Source organism: Nicotiana attenuata, unplaced genomic scaffold (assembly GCF_001879085.1).
Source record: "Nicotiana attenuata strain UT unplaced genomic scaffold, NIATTr2, whole genome shotgun sequence".
In the NCBI taxonomy this organism is placed as follows: Eukaryota; Viridiplantae; Streptophyta; class Magnoliopsida; order Solanales; family Solanaceae; genus Nicotiana; species Nicotiana attenuata.
Window position 1 is genome coordinate 95,023 of NW_017672712.1, and position 18,486 is coordinate 113,508.

The following is an 18,486-nucleotide window of genomic DNA, read 5'->3' on the forward strand; positions in this document are numbered from 1 at the left end:
TCAACATAAAATAAACTATTTTTTTGTTGAAATCAAATAATTAAATCTTTCAATTAATTATTTAGTAAGAGAATGCAATTCTTTTTTTTTTTGGTAAATAAAATTTTCTATTGATCACCATGAAATTCTTTACATAGCCACAGCTGATTTTCACAATCAACTGTCTATCTGTTTAGTCTCTCTGGCCTATACATATTTCTATATCTCCTCATATCCCTATTACTTACACCTAAAAAACATATTGTTGTATCATTTATCTATTACTCTTAGTTGCTCTAACATTACATACATAAGCAATTCTCCTAGCTAACTCCTCAACTGCATTGTTTTGCTTTTGGAAAATCCTGTGATTTCTTTCATTCCAGATTGCATGAATAACTTCAGTATACACCATCTTGAAAATTCCAGCCTTAGTCGATCTCCACTTTGCATTCTCCTTAGCCCACTTCCAGTGCTGGTTCCTTTTTGTTTGCCAAGATGGTTGCTTCTGCATCCACTTTAACAGTTTCCCCCGTACCCTCTTAGTGTATTCACATTCCACAAAGATGTGGTTCCTGGTTTCTTCATGTACTTTGCACATAACACATTCTTTATCGACCTGTATTCCCCATTTATGCAGCCTATCACTGGTCATCATCCTATCTTGGAAGAATAGCCACATTGTGAATTTTGCTTTTGCCCTTGCTTCATTCCTGAACATAAACATCTTCCATTCAACTCGTGGTTGTTTGCCCAGCATAATCAGGTAAAATTGTCTTATTATGCTACATTTCCCTTCCAGTGGCCTCTGTATTGCTTCAACCTCATCTCTTGCCTCAATTACTTTCCTGACTAACCATGAAGCTTGCTGTGGTATCTTCATGGTAGCCAGCTGTTGTTCTTTTATATAGTATTCANATAATCCTTCAATAGCTCCAACCACCTCCTCTGCCTCAAGTTCAACTCCTTCTGCTTGAACAAGTACTGTAGACTCTTGTGATCCGTGTACACCTCACACGTCACACCATATAGGTAATGCCTCCAAATCTTCAAAGCATGAACAATGGCTGCCAACTCTAGATCATGGACGGGGTAATTCTTCTCGTGAATCTTCAACTGCCTCAAAGCATAAGCAATGACTCTGCCATCCTGCATCAATACCGCACCAAGCCCAATACGGGAAGCATCGCAGTAAACTGTATAGGGCCATGAACCCGTGGGCAAAACCAATATCGGTGCCGTAGTCAGAGCTGTCTTGAGCTTCTGAAAGCTCGCCTCGCACTCATCCGACCATCTGAACTGGGCACCCTTCTGGGTTAATCTGGTCATCGGGGCTGCAATCGATGAAAACCCCTCCACGAACCGACGATAGTAGCCTGCCAATCCCAAGAAACTCCGAATCTCTATAGCTGATGCTGGTCTAGGCCAGTTCTTGACTGCCTTAATCTTCTTTGGATCAACCTGAATACCCTCTGCTGATACAACATGACCCAGAAATGCAACTGAACTCAACCAGAACTCACACTTCGAGAACTTAGCATATAACTGACTATCCCTCAGAGTCTGAAGAACCACTCTAAGGTGCTGCTCGTGCTCCTCCTGGCTGCGAGAATATATCAATATATCATCAATGAAGACTATCACGAACGAATCCAAATAAGGTCTGAACACTCGGTTCATCAAATCCATGAAGGCTGTTGGGGCATTTGTCAACCCAAACGACATAACCAAGAACTCATAATGCCCGTACCGAGTGCGGAAAGCTGTCTTAGGGACATCGGATGCCCTAATCCTCAACTGATGGTAGCCAGATCTCAAGTCAATCTTTGAAAATACCTTGGCACCCTGAAGCTGATCAAACAAATCATCAATCCTCGGCAGCGGATACTTATTCTTGATTGTAACCTTGTTCAATTGCCGGTAATCAATACACATTCTCATTGACCCATCCTTCTTCTTAACAAAAAACACCGGCGCACCCCAAGGCGAAACACTGGGTCTAATGAAACCCTTCTCAAGCAAGTCTTGCAATTGCTCCTTTAACTCTTTCAACTCAGGCGGGGCCATACGATACGACGGGATAGAAATGGGCTGAGTGCCTGGAACCAGATCAATGCAAAAGTCAATATCCCTGTCGGGTAGCATACCCGGCAGGTCTGAAGGAAATACCTCAGGAAACTCCCGAACAACGGGCACAGAATCAATAGAAGGGACCTCAGCACTAGAATCGCAAACACAAGCCAAATAGACCAACCAACCCTTCTCGACCATACGCCGAGCCTTCACATAAGAGATAACACTACGGGTAGAATGACCAGGAGTCCCTCTCCACTCTAAGCGAGGCAAACCCGGTAAAGCTAAGGTCACAGTCTTGGCATGACAATCCAAGATAGCGTGGTAAGGTGATAACCAGTCCATCCCCAATATATCATCGAAATCAACCATGTCCAGAAGCAACAAATCTACACGAGTCTCAAGACCTCCAATCACCACAATACAAGAACGATGGACTCGATCTACCACAATAGAATCACCCACCGGTGTAGACACATAAACAGGAACACTCAAGGGATTACTAGGCATGACCAGGTACGGTGCAAAATAAGATGACACATACGAGTATGTAGACCCTGGGTCAAATAACACTGAAGCATCTCTATCACAAACCAGAATGGTACCTGTAATAACTGCATCGGAAGCCTCAGCCTCGGGCCTGGCTAGAAGAGCATAACATTGGGGCTGGGCCCTACCACCCTGAACCGCATCTCTAGGACGATCTGCTGCTGGCTGGCCTCCACCCCTGGAGGCCTAAGCTCCACCTCTAGGACCTCTACCTCCACCTCTAGCACCTCTACCCCCACCTCTAGCTGGCTGGGCGGGCTGTGGAACACCTGGTTCCTGAACCATAGCGCGGGAACCCTGCTGCTGCGACTGAGTGCCCGCCAATCTCGGACAAGCCCTCCTGATATGACCATACTCACCACACTCATAGCATCCTCCTGAGTGCTGCGGGTGAGGAAACTGAGACTGACCCTGGCGACCTGAATGACCACCCCGAAAGCTCTGGAGCGGCGGTGCACTGATAGGAATAGGAGCTGGTGGTGCACTGTAGGGCTGCTGATCTGAATACTGCATATGAGAACCACGGCCACCTGAGGCACCGTGAGAAACCTGAAGTGTTGACTGAAAAGGCCTAGGAGGATAGCCTCTACCGTACGAATCCCTGCCTCCAGACGAGGCACCACTGAATCTGGCTGACTGACGGGGTCTCTCGTCTGCCCTATAACCACCCCCCTGTGATAGAACCATCTCAACTCTCCGAGCCACATTGGCCGCCTCCTGGAAAGATATCTCACTCCCAGCTCTCTAGCCATCTGAAGACGAATCGACTGAATAAGTCCATCAATGAACCGTCTCATTCTCTCCCTCTCAGTGGGAAGTATGATAAGAGCATGGTGAGCTAAATCAATAAATCTGGTCTCGTACTAGGTGACAGTCATGGATCCCTGCTGGAGGCGCTCGAACTGCCTCCGATAGGCCTCTCGCTGTGTGATAGGGAGAAACTTCTCCAGAAATAGCTGTGTAAACTGCTCCCTAAGTCAAGGCTGGCGATCCTGCTGGTCTAGCTAAGCAATAATCCCTCCACCAAGTCTTGGCGAATCCAGACAAGCGAAATGTGGCAAAATCGACCCCGTTGGTCTCAACTATCCCCATGTTCCGAAGAACCTCATGACAGCTGTCCAGATAATCCTGGGGATCCTCAGTAGATGCACCGCTGAAAGTAGTAGTGAAGAGCTTGGTGAACCTGTCCAATCTCCACAAAACATCGGCAGACATAGCTGCACCATCGCCGGTTTGAGCTACGACACCCGGCTGAACTGCTCCAACAGGCTAAGCTGCTGGAGTCTGAAACTGCGGAGCTACCTGCTCCGGAGTGCGAGTAGCAGGAGTCTGGGCTCCTCCTCTAGCCTGAGAGACGGCTGGTGCTACAGGAAGTAAACCTGCCCTGGTGACGCTCTCTATAAGGCCCACTAGACGGACCAGAGTATCCTGAAGACTGGGGTGGCATAAACCCCGTCTGGGACCTGAGCTGGGGCCCACCAAACCGGCTTGGGCCGGAACCTCATCCTCAAAACTCAACCTGNCACCAAAGTGATAGCTGTGCAGTTTATAGCTTTGTATAGTTCTCCTGTTGTAAAGAACTTTTGAACTGCCTTCACCATTTCCTCTCTCAAAATTGGCCATGCTTTCCTGAAGAAACATGAGTTGTAACCATCTACTCCTGGAGCTTTATCTTCTTTTATATCACGCAATCCCTTATATACCTCTTCCTCTGTCACCTCATCAACCAATCTCAGTTGTTGCTCATGACTGAGTCTTGGTCCATTCTTCATTACTTCTTTGTTAATTGCTGGCAAATACTTGGCAGAAGTCCCCATCAAACTTTTGTAAAATCTTACAAATTCTTCTTTAATTTCTACTTGGCTCTTGACTTGCCTACCATCTTCTGTGGTTATCTCCATGATCTGTTTTCTGTTGCTTCTTTCTTTCACTATAGCAGAAAAATATTTATTGTTATTGTCTCCCAATTTGATCCATTTCACCCTTGACTTTTGCTGTAGGATGCTTTCTTCAATGAGTGACCACTTTTCTACTTGCTGTATAATTTGCTTCTCCAGCTCTAAGAGATTATCATTATATTGCCTTTGAATCTCTTCTTGTATCATGTGTAGGCTGCTTCTTGCCTCTTCAATTTTCTTTGTTATTCCTTTATACTCATCTTCGTTTAGTTTCTTAAACATTGGCTTCATAGCTTTCAGTTTTCTCCATATATTTTCCATCCCTTCTTCTGACATTCTCCTGCTCCATATGGACTTTACTATGTTTTCAAAGTCTTTATGATCTGCCCATACATTATAAAACCTGAATGGAGATTTTATATTTGTTCTCCCAGCCTTGATGTTTAGTAGCATTGGTGAGTGATCTGATATCATAGGAACATCATACTCAGTGCTAATGTGTCCCCAGTTTGTCATCCACATGTCATTCCCAAACACTCTGTCAATTCTGCTTAATATTCTGTCATCTCCCTGCTGCTTGTTAGACCAAGTGTAGTATTCACCCTTCCATGTTAACTCATTCAAAAATAGTTTCTGGATGCAGTCTGTGAAGTCCACCATTTCATTCATAGTCACTGGATTACCATACTTTCTATCTTGTACTTGTAGCATAGCATTGAAATCTCCACCAATTATCCATGGCTTGCTTACTTGTTTAGCTATGACTTCTAGATTATTCCATAGTGATTTCCTCTTTTCAATTGTATTATATCCATACACCAGTGTTAAACAAGCTCCAAATCCATCTACTCTGCCTCTTATTATACCATGAATCAACTGAGCATCAATCACATCAATATCAATATAGTATGTTTTAGGATCCCAAGCCAGCCAGATTCTTCCATTCACAGCACTCTGATAGTTGTTCTTCATTTCCCATCCTGGAACCATGCTGTTAACTATTCTGTTAGCTCTTCCCTCTTTCACCCTAGTCTCCACAAATCCTGCTAGTTTTATTTGCTTGTTCTTTATGTAGTTCTTTATTTCTTTTTGCTTATATCTCTTATTTATTCCCCTTACATTCCATATCAACCAGGTCATTGCACTATTATAGGTGGCCTCATATCAGCTGAGGCTAAGCTTTTTTGAGTCCCCTTTCCACCTATACTCTCCCCCTTTCTATTCCCTTTCACCACACTATCAGCTAGAGTTGGAAATTCTCTTGTGCAGCTCAATTCTGGACTCTTCTGCATATTCAAATCTTCTCTTCTTGGAGTTTGACTTCCCTGTGTTTGTGTAGCATCTGATCTATCTTTTGGTCTCCCTTCTAAATTCTGCATTTCATTCTTTGTTGCTACTCCTGACTCTTTTGTTATACTCTGCATCTCCTTTTCTTCATTTATTCTTTTAGGTCTCCACTCTTGCATTGTTTTCTCTTCTGTTGAACAACAATTTGTTGAGTATCTGTTCTCCTTCTCCTCCTTTGTTGTTCAGCTTTGTTCTGATCTGCAGCAACCAGAATACAATTCAATTATTGTTAAACTGTAAAATATGAGTGAAATAACTTTTCAAGTTAAGAAAAATCTTGGGGTACATAAATTAATTCTATAAAAAGAGCGACAGAGATTAAAAAAATTAGAACACAAAAAAAAAAATATTATTATAGTATTAAGAATCAAACAACCATACAAGTGTATGTTGAAGCACAATCAAAGCTAAATCCTGAACAAGAACAAGCTTTCAAGACTATATTAAAAAGAGTCGACTCTTATAGCGGGATTATCCTTTGTAGATGCCTCCGGCGGAATCGAAAATATTTCTATGGCATGCATTACTTGCAAATGTCAAATCAAGAGGCATGATACTGTTAGCAATAATAACAAATGGTGTACCAACAACGGTTTTATTATGAGGCCACTTACTTTAGATTTGATATACCTCTTCAAACAACTGAAATAGCCATCACAAATACATCAAAGCAAAGCAACAATACTAAATTTATAAGGAAAGCAAAATTGATAAACTGTGATGAACCGCTTATGGCTAAGTCTTAAATGATCGAAACAATTGCCCCTAGAGATATATTGAATACCAGTGAACCATTTGGTGAAAAACTAATGGCTTGGAAGGTGATTTCTGTCATGTACTATCAATAGTTACAAAATCGACGAAATCAGAGACTATAAAAATTAGCTTTGCAAAACTATACTTATGGCCTCAAATAAAAAAGATTTAACTGACAAGGATAATTTTCGGTATGTTTATGTTTTGCAATTATAATAAGTAAAGCAAAAGGATAAACTTTCTAAATATCAGACTATATTTATCGCAATATGTTTCTTGCACGAACAATTATATGCTGCACTTTCAAGAGGAATGAATATCAATATCGACAACAAGAGTTCTGATTATAGCAGAGCAACCAAAGCATTAGAAGGAAACATACACAAAAAAAACATCTACAAAGAAGTGTTCGATAAGATACCATCAAATTAAATACTTTTAAACTATAATACGTAATTATCTAACGAACATGACTAAATTGGTCATTTGTATAAGTTCTAATGATGTCCTGTTATTTTGAATTCACTAATCATGCTAATGTAATACTATTTTTCGGCTCTAAGATGATTTAAATGGTTAAACCATCACGTGTCATTATTAACGTGCAACGCACATTCATAGATACTAGTAATATAAAATATAGATAGATAGATATAGATATATATACAGATAGATAGAGTTATCCTTACTAGAGTTACACGTGCTCGATTTGCATCATACTTAGATCGTGCCCAACACCCTCAGTTTCTTTTCATAATTTTTTCGTGAAACTAAAATATGATGCTCTAGTGTCACGACCCAGATTTCCCACCCTTGGGGGGGTCGTGATGGCGCGTACTCGTAGAAGCTAGGCAAGCCACGAAATGCAGAAATCTTAATTCATTCATTTTAATTCCTTTTTAACAACTTAAAATAAACAGGCGATTAACATTAAATAATTGCGGAAGATGAAATCAAGCGGAAGACTTAGACTAATTTAATACCAAAATAAATGTGAAAATGCCAACATGTGCCTCTACCCAAGAACCGGTGCCACAACATTCACGGACTGTCTATGAATACTACATACAGATGTCCGAAGAAAAGAGATATAGTCTGCCTCGGATACAAATGAAAACAGAACATATAAGTAGATAGAAGAGACGCCGGGCCTGTGGACGCCTGCAGGACTACCTCGGGATCTCTGGACTGAAGGCTGGCTCCCCAAGTGCTACTGCCCAAATGCTGCTCCGGTATCTGCACATAGTGTAGAGTGTAGTATCAGCACAACCTACCCCATGTGCTGGCAAGTGTCTGGCCTAACCTCGGCGAGGTAGTGACGAGGCTAGGTCCAGACTCCAGATAAACCTGTGCAGTTATATAACATACAACGGAAAATAACAGAAATAACAGTTTAAATGGGAGGGGGTACATGCTACAGGGAATAAGTCAGTTCAGCAGGAACTAAAGAGAGATATGAAAGAAAACAGCTCAGAATCTACAACCAAACAATAATAGAAATGTTGCGGCGCGCAACCCGATCCAATATAACATTTAACACTGTTGCGGCGTGCAACCCGATCCAATATATAGTATAGTTGCGGCGTGCAACCCGATCCAATATATAGTATTGTTGCGGCGTGCAGCGCGATCCACATTTAATATTGTTGCGGCGTGCAACCTTATCCCTATATATATAACATCAACAACAATCATACCAAGTATCCCGGCAAGGGATCATCAATAACTACTCTGTCCCGGCAAGGGATTCAACAATAAAAAGAATAAATACGTCCTGGCAAGGGAGAATCAGCTATATCCAATCTCAACTCAACTTCTACTCATCTCAAATAACACCAATACCCAATCATAAGTACTTTCCACGAAAAACAAACTCAATCCTTGCTCAATATCGAGGATCATCAATTAAAGCATTCGTAGTATCATTTAAGAACATAACAATTCGCAATTTAAGACTCACGGTCATGCTCGACACCAACGTATAGATACTCGTCACCATACCTATACGTCGTACTCAACAAGAAGCAAATAGCAAACAGGACACAACTCCTAATCCCTCAAGTTAAGGTTAGACCGAACACTTACCTCAAACTTTCACGGCCAACTCAAGCCTCAAACACCGCATTTCCTTTCGAATTTGGCTCCAACACAATCGTATCTATACATAATCGACTTAATAACATCAATAAATGATAAACAATCCAATTCCAATGCTCAATTATAGCTTTTTAATCATTCTTCCCAAAAATCCAAAAATTGACCCCGGGCCCGCTTGGTCAAAACACGAGGTTCGGAGCAAAACCCGATCACCCATTCCCCCACGAGCCCAAATATATCATTTGTTTTGAAATCCGACCTCAAAACGAGGTCAAATTCCCAACTAATCAAAAAGCCCTAACTCTACCCAATTCCCCAATTTTCTACCATTAAAACCCTAAGATTATTGATAAAAGTTTATGAAATACATTAGATAATTGAAAGAAATCAGTTAGTGAGTGCTTACTTGTGATTTGGGAAGAAAATCTCTTGAGGAAATCGCCCTAGTTCTTCTAATTTTTGTGAAAGTTGAAAGAAAATCGCTGAAGTTATGTTTTTAAAAAGATTCACTGCCCGACTTCCGCATCTGCAGCTCAGGGGTCGCATATGCGCCACCGCACGTGCGGAAAAGTCGGTGCTTCTGCGAAAATGGCTAGGCCCCGCTGGGGCCGCACCTGCGAGAAAAGGCCCGCTCCTGCGGAACCGCATCTGCGGAAAAATGTCCGCATCAGCGAAGCTAGACCGCATCTGCGACCCACTGTGCGCACCTGCGTGTCCGCATCTGCGGCCAAAGCACCGCAGGTGCGGTTACACCAGAACTGGTGCAACAACAGTGTTTCTGCAACTTTTCCTAAGTCCAAAACTTCCCGAAACACATCCGAAACACACCCGAGCCCTCGGGGATCTTAACCAAACACACGTACTAACTCAACAACATCATACAAACTTATCCGTGCGATCAAATCGCCAAAATAACCTCTCAAACAACGAATTAAACCTAAAAAATCAAAGCATTTTTCTCAAACTTCATAAAGCATCAAATTTTCCATTTTATGTCCGAATCACGTCAAATGATATCCGTTTTTCACCAAATTTCACAGAATCATCTTAAATCATATATAAGACCTATACCGTGCATCGGAACTAAAATACAGGCCCGATACCAACATTGTAACGACCCGGCCGGTCGTTTTTGGAATTTATGTCCCGATCCCCCATTAACTGCTTCCCGTACGTTCATTTCTGCTATTTTGGTATGCCGGGACGTTCGGTGTTAAGTTTTGGAGAATTTTGGGACACTTAGTCCCTAAATGAGAGCTTAAGAGTTGAAAAATGGTCCGTAATCAGAACAGTGTGAAGACGACCTCGGAATGGAAATTCGATGGTTCCGTTAGCTCCGTTAGGTGATTTCGGGGTTGGGAGCGTGCTCGGAATGTATTTTGGAGGCTCGTAGCTCATTTAGGCTTGAAATGCCGAAGTTTGAATTTTTGAAGTTTCCGGTCCGACAGTGAGTTTTTGATCCGAGGCTCGGATTGGAGTTCCGGAAGTTGCAGCAGCTCTGTCATGTCATTTGGGATGTGTGTGCAAAATTTCAGGTCATTCGAGCGAGGTTTGGTTAGGTTTTTGATCGAAAGTGTGTTTTGTTGGAATTTGAAGTTCTTAGGCTTGAATCTTTGATTTAATCGGACTTCCGGTGTTGTTTTAGGTGTTTTAAGGATTGGTACAAGTTTGAATAAGGTATTAGGTGGTATTGGTGCTTTTGGTTGAGGTCCCGGGGGCCTCGGGATGATTTTGGATGGTCGACGGGAAGAAATTCTAAAGTGTGCAGCAGCAGATTTTGAGTCTTCTGGTATTTTCGCTTCTGCGGCTTGGGAACCGCAGATGCGGAGCCGCAGAAGCAGCCTGTCCATCGCACGAGCAGAGTTCGAGTGTTCCTTCAGTTTCTGCAAGTGCGGAAGTTTAACCGCAGAAGCGGTTACGCACCTGCGAGATAGTAGTCGCAGATGTGGTCCTTGGGATTTTGATTGAAACCGCAGAAGCGGTAAGGAATCTGCATAAGCGGCAGCCGCAGGTGCGGTTTAAGATCGCAGAAGCGGAACTCTTGGCTTTAATGAAAAACCGCAGAAGCGGTGAGTTGGTCCACAGAAGCGGGACCGCAGATGCGGTCCCTTGTCCGCAAAAGCGGAAACACATGTTCAGAAATATCAATTTCGAAGGTTAAATTTCATAAGTTTGAAAATCGATTCAGAGCTCGGGAGAAGGCGATTTTGAGCGGGTTTTGAAGAGAAAATCATTGGGTAACGTTTCCTTGATCCCTTTTCATTATATTTCATCATTATATAGCTAAATACATCATTGGAATTCGAATTTAGGATCAAAAGTTGGTTAATTTGGGGTAAAACTTCATTACCTAAACTATTGAGTTTTGAGTGGGCATTTGACCTCCAATTTGGGAGATTTTTATATGGTTAGAATCGTGAGAGTGCGAGGGTTCTGAAAATGTGAAAATTATTCGATTCCGAGACATTGGATGGAGGGGCATTTTGGTCATTTTACCTATTTTTGCGCCCTAGCTGTAAATTTATTAGCGAAATCAGTTGTTTGCAATATTATTTACAATGTGTAATTGAATTGAATAGATTTGTGTCATTTGGAGTCGGATACTCGTTGCAAGAGCGTGGTTTCTAGTTGATATTGAGCTGGTTCGAGGTAAGTGGCTTGTCTAACTTTGTGTGGGGGACCTTTCCCCTTAGGATATAGTTATTTGGTATTTTGAGTGCCTTACACGCGAGGTGATGAGCGCGTACTTGAGCCAATTGTTGAAAATCCGGTTTTACTTAAGATATTGCGATTGAGTTTCTCTCATATTTGCTTTATTCTACTTGCAACTATAACCTGTGCTAGATTAGGAAAGCATGTTTAGTTGATTTAACTTGCCTACTTGCTTAAGTTGCCTTGACTGTACTACATGAAGCATGTTAGGCCCGTACTACCCGTTGCTTGTCTTTGTACTTCTTTTCTGTGTATCTTCTGGTTGTGATTGCGCATTTACATTGGGACTACGGATGTGGGATTCCGGTAGCTCCCCCCTTGTTTGTTTACTATGGGACTACGGGTTCGATTCCCGGTAGATTCCCCTACACTTTTACTTTGGGACTGCGGGTTAGATTCCCGATAGATCCCCCTGCACATTGATAGTTGGACTACGGGACGGTATCCCGGGAGATCCTTCGGATATACACTATGATGGACTACGGGACGGTATCCCGGGAGATCCACTGGACAGTTGAGGAAAGGACTACAGGACGGTATCCTGGGAGATCCTCATTGTTACCATTGGTATTGAGCTGTACTTATTCTGTGGTTGTTCCGTTCTTTGTGTATTTGCTATTGCCTTGTTTAACCTGTCTTATCTCACTGCTGTACTCACTATTACTGCTTATTTTTCATACTTTTAATTTATTATTATATTTTAGCCTCAGTAGGGCCCCGACCTTTCTCGTCACTACCCAACCGAGGTTAGGCTTGGCACTTACTGAGTACCGCTGTGGTGTACTCATGCCCTTCCTGCGCATTTTTTTCATGTGCAGATCATCCAGGTACCTCTACTCAGGCGCACTATCAGTGAGGCAGGAGGACTACGGAGACTTCGAGGTAGATCTGCTGCGTCCGCAGACCGACGAGTCTCCCTCTTACTCTATCTCTAGTGCTTAGTTTTTTCTTCTTCCGTTTGTTAGACAATCTGGAGTTTGGAGCCTTTACTTTTCGCTTCTGTAGCCTGTGTTGCCCGTGAAGTTTCCGGGTTTTGGGAATTGTTTTAGACTTGTGATAATGAGTTGTACTTGCCAAGCGGCATTCAGTACAGTTTCTTTTAGTATTTGATTTGATTTGTCTACTTTTTCCGCAATTATTATATTTCTGCAATATTAGGCTTACCTGGTCGTGGGGACTAGGTGCCGTCATGACATGTTCACAGTCGGTGAACTAGGGTCGTGACAAACATGTTCTAATCAAGTTTCATTTCAAAATCCTTTAAACAATTTCAGAAAATAATTTTCTTTAAAAATTCATTTCTCGGGCTTGGGACCTCGGAATTCGATTTCGGGTATACGCCCAAGTCCCATATTTTCCTACGGATCCTCCGGGACTGTCAAATCACGGGTCCGGATTCGTTTACCCAAAATGTTGACCGAAGTCAACTTAAATGAATTTTAAGTCAAATTTCAATATTTTCACAGATTTTTCACATAACAGCTTTTCGGCTACACGCCCGGACTGCGCACGCAAATCGAGGTGAAGATAAAAGAGGTTTTCAACTCCGACATAGAATTCAATTGAAAAGCAAGTGACGACCTTTTGGGTCATCACAGTTATGTTGCTGGCTGCGTGGCAGAATGTCTCAAAATTTACAGGCCAAACAAATTCAAGTTTAGCAAAAAATGGAATTCCACAAAGAACACCAAGTGAATGTTGCAGTTATGTTTTAAAGGTGTAAAATATGTACTTTTTTTTGGCTAACAAGAAGGCTTTGATTTTGGTAACTAACTGTTTATATTACCACTCAAACAGATATTTATAACTTCGAGAATCAAAAAACAAGCAGTTTGGACATTAAGTCCTAAACTTGGACATCAGTGCTAACATGCTACTACTCCATAGACAACCTCTATGGATAGAAATTTAGTAACAACATGTGCCTGTCTAGCCTATGCATTCTATGTGCTCTTTGATGTATCTCTCTTATCACTTGCCTTGTCACTTGATTAGTAGTTCTATGTTGAGTCTTGAAAATCCTTGCATTCTTTTCTTGCGACAGGTGGTATACTCCTCCAGCTAAAGTCATCCGCTATATTTCTTGATCTGCAGTTTTCCTTTTTGCATGTTCCATTGCCCATGTGGATTCATGTTGCCAACTGCTAGCATTCCTAGTGATGCCTTGCCATATCAACGGTTTGGACCATACTTGCTTTGCATATTCACATTCAAACAATAGGTGATCAATGTCTTCATTTTCCTTCAAGCATAAGACACAATCCATGTCATCTAAATTAGCCCAGCAAGCAAACCTTTCTTTTGTTTGGAGTCTCCTGTGTAATGCCAGGAACAGAATAAACAGCCATTTAGATAATCCAGTATTGTTACATATCAATCTTCTCCATGGTATTTTCTGAAAATCTCCACGAATAATAAAAAGACTTTTATTATTAAATGCAGGTAACTTAAAGCTAAGGATGATAAAAAGTGGGGGATTTTCAAAATGAAGTGCATCTTCATTATGTAGATTGTCCATTTGTTTGCCCCATTCCGCCAGAGCATCTGTCACTTCATTATCCTCCCGAAAAGTGTAGTCTAGCTGGGGCACTTGTAGTTCATAGAGCATCAACCTGCATGCAGTAATTAAGTATGAGTATTTTAAATTTCACCGAGGGAGTAGTGTAAGTAATACCTCCGAGTAGTGGTGGCTGTCACACCCCTTTTTTACCCCAAAAAGATATGTGTTATGGATTGTGGGTTAAAGAATTTTTCCAATTAAAGTGACAAATTTGAGTAGGAATTATTTTATTAATAGAGTTGCCACTTGGAATTGATTTTTCGGTGGTCCAAGTCACCATTTATTTGAATCCCTAGTCAAAGGAAAGTTTGACCCTATTTTTATCGGTTCGCGAAAATAAAGTTCGGGTAAGGAATTCTGTTGACCGGGGAGAAGGTGTAAGGCATTCCCCAAGTCCCGTGGTTCTAGTACGCTCGCTTTATTTACTTAAAACTTGGCTTGAATTAATTTTGGACAAACTGTGCTTTATATGATTTTCATGTTTTACCTATCCGCTTTTATTTCTTGATTATTAAAATTATTATAAAAAAATAATTTGAACAATATTACATTGTATAAGTTCATAACCACGCTACGCAATCGAATGCTTGATCGAATAACAAGATTAATTAACTTATCATAATTGCGTCTCACAAGCGAATCCGAAATCATGACAATCAATTATTTATAATCCTTTTGGGAAATTACTACATTTGAAAAATTAATTCTTAAAAGTTACTAGTCAACTATCGCGCTACGCAAGCGAATCCGCGATTTTAGCAAAGGGTTAATTAAAAAAATTAATTAAAACTAATGAGTATGGTATGAGATTATTGAATTAATTTATTGAATGTTAAGCATCACGCTACACAAGCGATTCCATGAGTTAAAGCACGCCTACTAATTGCCTAGCATTTAAATTAATTAATTGAGAAAGCGATTAAATTATTTTAATTTGTAGAGGAGAAACTGATTTTTATTGATAATTAATTGAGAGGCAAACATGGTGTTGAAAGTTGGATCAGCCTTGTTAGCAAGTGAAAATGGGCCGGCTATGGAAAAACACTTGGTATTGGGCTGCTGGAATTATTTATAAAAAAGGCCCAGCAGCTTATTAAGAAGATATGGGCCTACTGAAATTACTAAGGGGAAATGAACCATTTATTAAAATAGTTTGGACTTAATCACGTTAGGCCTAGTATTTTAGCACAAAATCCTTTTATTTCTACTTTGCAAAACCCACTACCCAATCTTATTTTGTCTATTTATATTTTTTTTTTCTGTTAAACTAAAAACAGACCTCAACCTCTCTTTCAATCCAATATTAAAGTTTAAAACTCACAAACATATCAATAATACCACATATATTTTATTGACAAAAAAATACAGCAAACTAAAAAAAAAGAAAGAAAAAAGACAAGAAATGAAACATAATTGATTATCTGATTTTCTTTTAATTCTAAATAAATGATCCAATGACTTAAACATAAATGATCAATCCTAGTCACATGAATTTATTCACATTGACCCAAATGACTGGGATTTCCAACTTTAAAAATAAGGACAAACATGATGTCTAAGACTCAATATTTTAGTTCTCAAAATAGCAATAAACTTTCCATTATTCACACATAGTCCTCTTTTATCTTCAAATACTCTTTTCTACTTAGGACCACTTAGGAAAACTAATAAAAAAAGAAAATAAAAACTTATAACGTGCATCTCCTATTTAAACTAAAGAAAGAACAAAAAGAAGCTAACATTCTGTTTATGTAACAAGGTATCTCAAAATACTAAGTATGTTTTACTGATAAGTTTTTAAAATAAGCACACATTTACTCTAAGCTATAACTATCAGAAGAATTAAAATCTATCTTACAGTCACTTGTTCTTTAAAGTAAGTTGTGCCATTATACGAGTTAGATATACCAGCACAACCTCTTAGCAACTAAACAAATCATATACAATTTTTAACTTACGACGAAGCTAGAAGAACCCAGAACTTCAAGGAAAAGAGAACACATGTTTCATGAAGTTTGAACACTCATTTATGAGCAGAAGATCACACAAATATAAAGAAACAGTAATAACACATCAACACATTCATCGCAATAGCTTTATGCAACTAAGAACTAAACTACAGAGTTGAAAAAATACCTAGTTTGCAGAAAATAGAAGAAAAAACAGCAAGATAATGAACCAGCAAGCAAGACTCCAGCCAAAACGGAACAACAACAGCAGTAAGAAACAGTGATGAAACCCATAAACGCAACAACTTTCGAAGAAGAAGGAGATCAAAAATGACTTCAAGGACTATGTATTTCTTGAAGATTTTTGCTCTCAAGAAACTCACTTCAAGTTCTCAAGTTTTTGTGTTCTTTTTGAGTGAGTAGAGATGTTCTGAATATGTCTGATAAAATGTCAAAGAATGAGCTCTTTAAATAGGAAAAATATGTCCTTTTGGACAGATTTTTATTTACCAAAAGTCAATCCAAAAGGACTGACTTTTATTCACCAAAACACTGCTCAAAAGACTCACTGTTGTATGCTAAAGTCTGTCAAGGACTGTCCAAAAGGGGAAAGGACGGTCCTTGAACAACTCTGGCAGAAGCATGGAGGAAAATAGTACTCTTAGCCACCGTAGATGTTAAAGTAAACAACTTTGTACCCTAAATCATGATCAATCTTAGCTAACTTCAACTTCAAGCAAATTAATACCAAACCTGTTTACACCAAACCAAAACGAGAAACAAGTAACTAGAACTTAGTTAAACTACCACAAACATGTAACTAAAACTTAACACTGAACTATTAATCAATCAAGAGAACTTAAAACCTAATGACTAAAATCAAACCAAGCAAGACACATGTTAACAGATGTTACACCTCATGTTTTCGTACATGGAAGTACGCCATAAGTAAATTGATATAAGCTCGGAAATGAGATGTTATATTCCGCATTACGTTAAGGTTTCGTCGTAAGTTAATCGATGTAATTTCAGGAATGAGATTTATTTTGGAATTATAAGTATTACGCTATTTCGAACAAGTGATAAGTTAATTCGCGAAGGTGAGAGGGTAAGCGAATCGAAGGAAATGAGTTTTCGTCAAAGTTTGACTTTTTGGGATAAATACGGTCCGAGCTATGATACCCCGTATTTATGGGCTAATGCCATACACGGTACCACATGACCATGATAGTAAGATGTATAAAGTATGTTAAAAGTGAGTAGTATTTTAAGTAATTTGAAATAATTCTTAATTATGTGAGTAATTGATTAATTATTGAATAGTGGGAGATTATCAAGTTAATCAAAAAATTAGTGGTTAATTAATGATAATTATGGATAAACTTAATTAAGTTATTGGATAAGAATGATTAATCTTCTAATGGGCAGCCAAGGTGTCTTGATTTTAAAGCCCAAATAAGTGACTCTTAAGTCACATTATAAGGTGACAAAGCATGGAGGAGTCTTTGGCCAACTAAGCAACAAGTGGGGCCAACACCCACTAATATAAAAGCGTCTCTAAAGCACAATTGAGATGCTTAATCTCATCTAAAAATGTAACGAATCTCCAGCCAAGAAATCATCATAGGAAATTATACTACGTAATGTTATAGCAACGAAATTTTACGATTCTAAGGGAGTACGGTGCAATCTTTCTCAAGAATATCATACGGATTTTTTCCTACTTCGATCTGTCATTATGTGTTTTCGCAAAAGACGTCTGTTAGAGGGATTGTCAAGAGAATCGGCTCAGGTATGTTAAGGCTATCCCTTCTTTCCTTTTGGCATGATCCATACGATGCAACCGAAACGAGCAAATGTACAACTTCCATAAATGACTCTATTCATAGAAATACTAGAGATACTTATATTCTTGATTTTCCATGTATCGTATTACTTTATCATCTGTTCATGGGTCTCAGAAAATACGTAAGTTGATAAGGTTTATTTCATGATATTAATCAGAGGCAAAATGGTCTTATGACGTTCCGAAAGATTTTATTGACGTACTTTCTCCTGCATTGCATTCATTTATCTATGTACATTTACCCATGACTAGATGGCGTTATATATGTATATTATATATATATGGGATATGGAAAAAGGTTACGGCGTTATATACGCACCACCACCTGATCAACTGGTATACGTTGATGATTTTTCCCACAGTGGCCGAGATGATATGATGGGATGCCTTTAGAGGCTTGATGATGTTATGAACACATGTACCTATGCAAGGCATGACATTCATACGCATATGCGTGACACTATAAGTATATTCATGATTTACAGAGTTATCCAGACTTACAGGTTGAGTCATTTACTCTATATTTCTTCCATGTCTTTTATGTACTTATTTATGTGCCTTACATACTCGGTACATTATTCGTACTGACGTCCCTTTTTCCTGGGGACGCTGCGTTTCATGCCCGCAGGTCCCGATAGACAGGTCGAGAGTCCTCCATGTAGGCTATCTGCTCAGCGGAAGATGTTGGTGCGCTCCATTTGCCCCGGAGTTCTCGTTTTG

General features: G+C 39.9%; 1 protein-coding gene across 1 annotated transcript; it reads right to left on the reverse strand.

Annotated features, from left to right (window-relative positions):
- Positions 1-253: 253 nt before the first annotated feature.
- On the reverse strand, positions 254-862 carry LOC109214234. The gene has a single exon (XM_019378129.1). The coding sequence runs from the start codon at positions 860-862 to the stop codon at positions 254-256; it is 609 nt and encodes a 202-aa protein (XP_019233674.1).
- Between the last annotated feature and the right edge of the window lie 17,624 nt (positions 863-18,486).

Coding starts and splice junctions, on each gene's coding strand:
- LOC109214234 (XM_019378129.1), bottom strand. CDS start 862: ATGAAGATACCACAGCAAGCTTCATGGTTAGTCAGGAAAGTAATTGAG.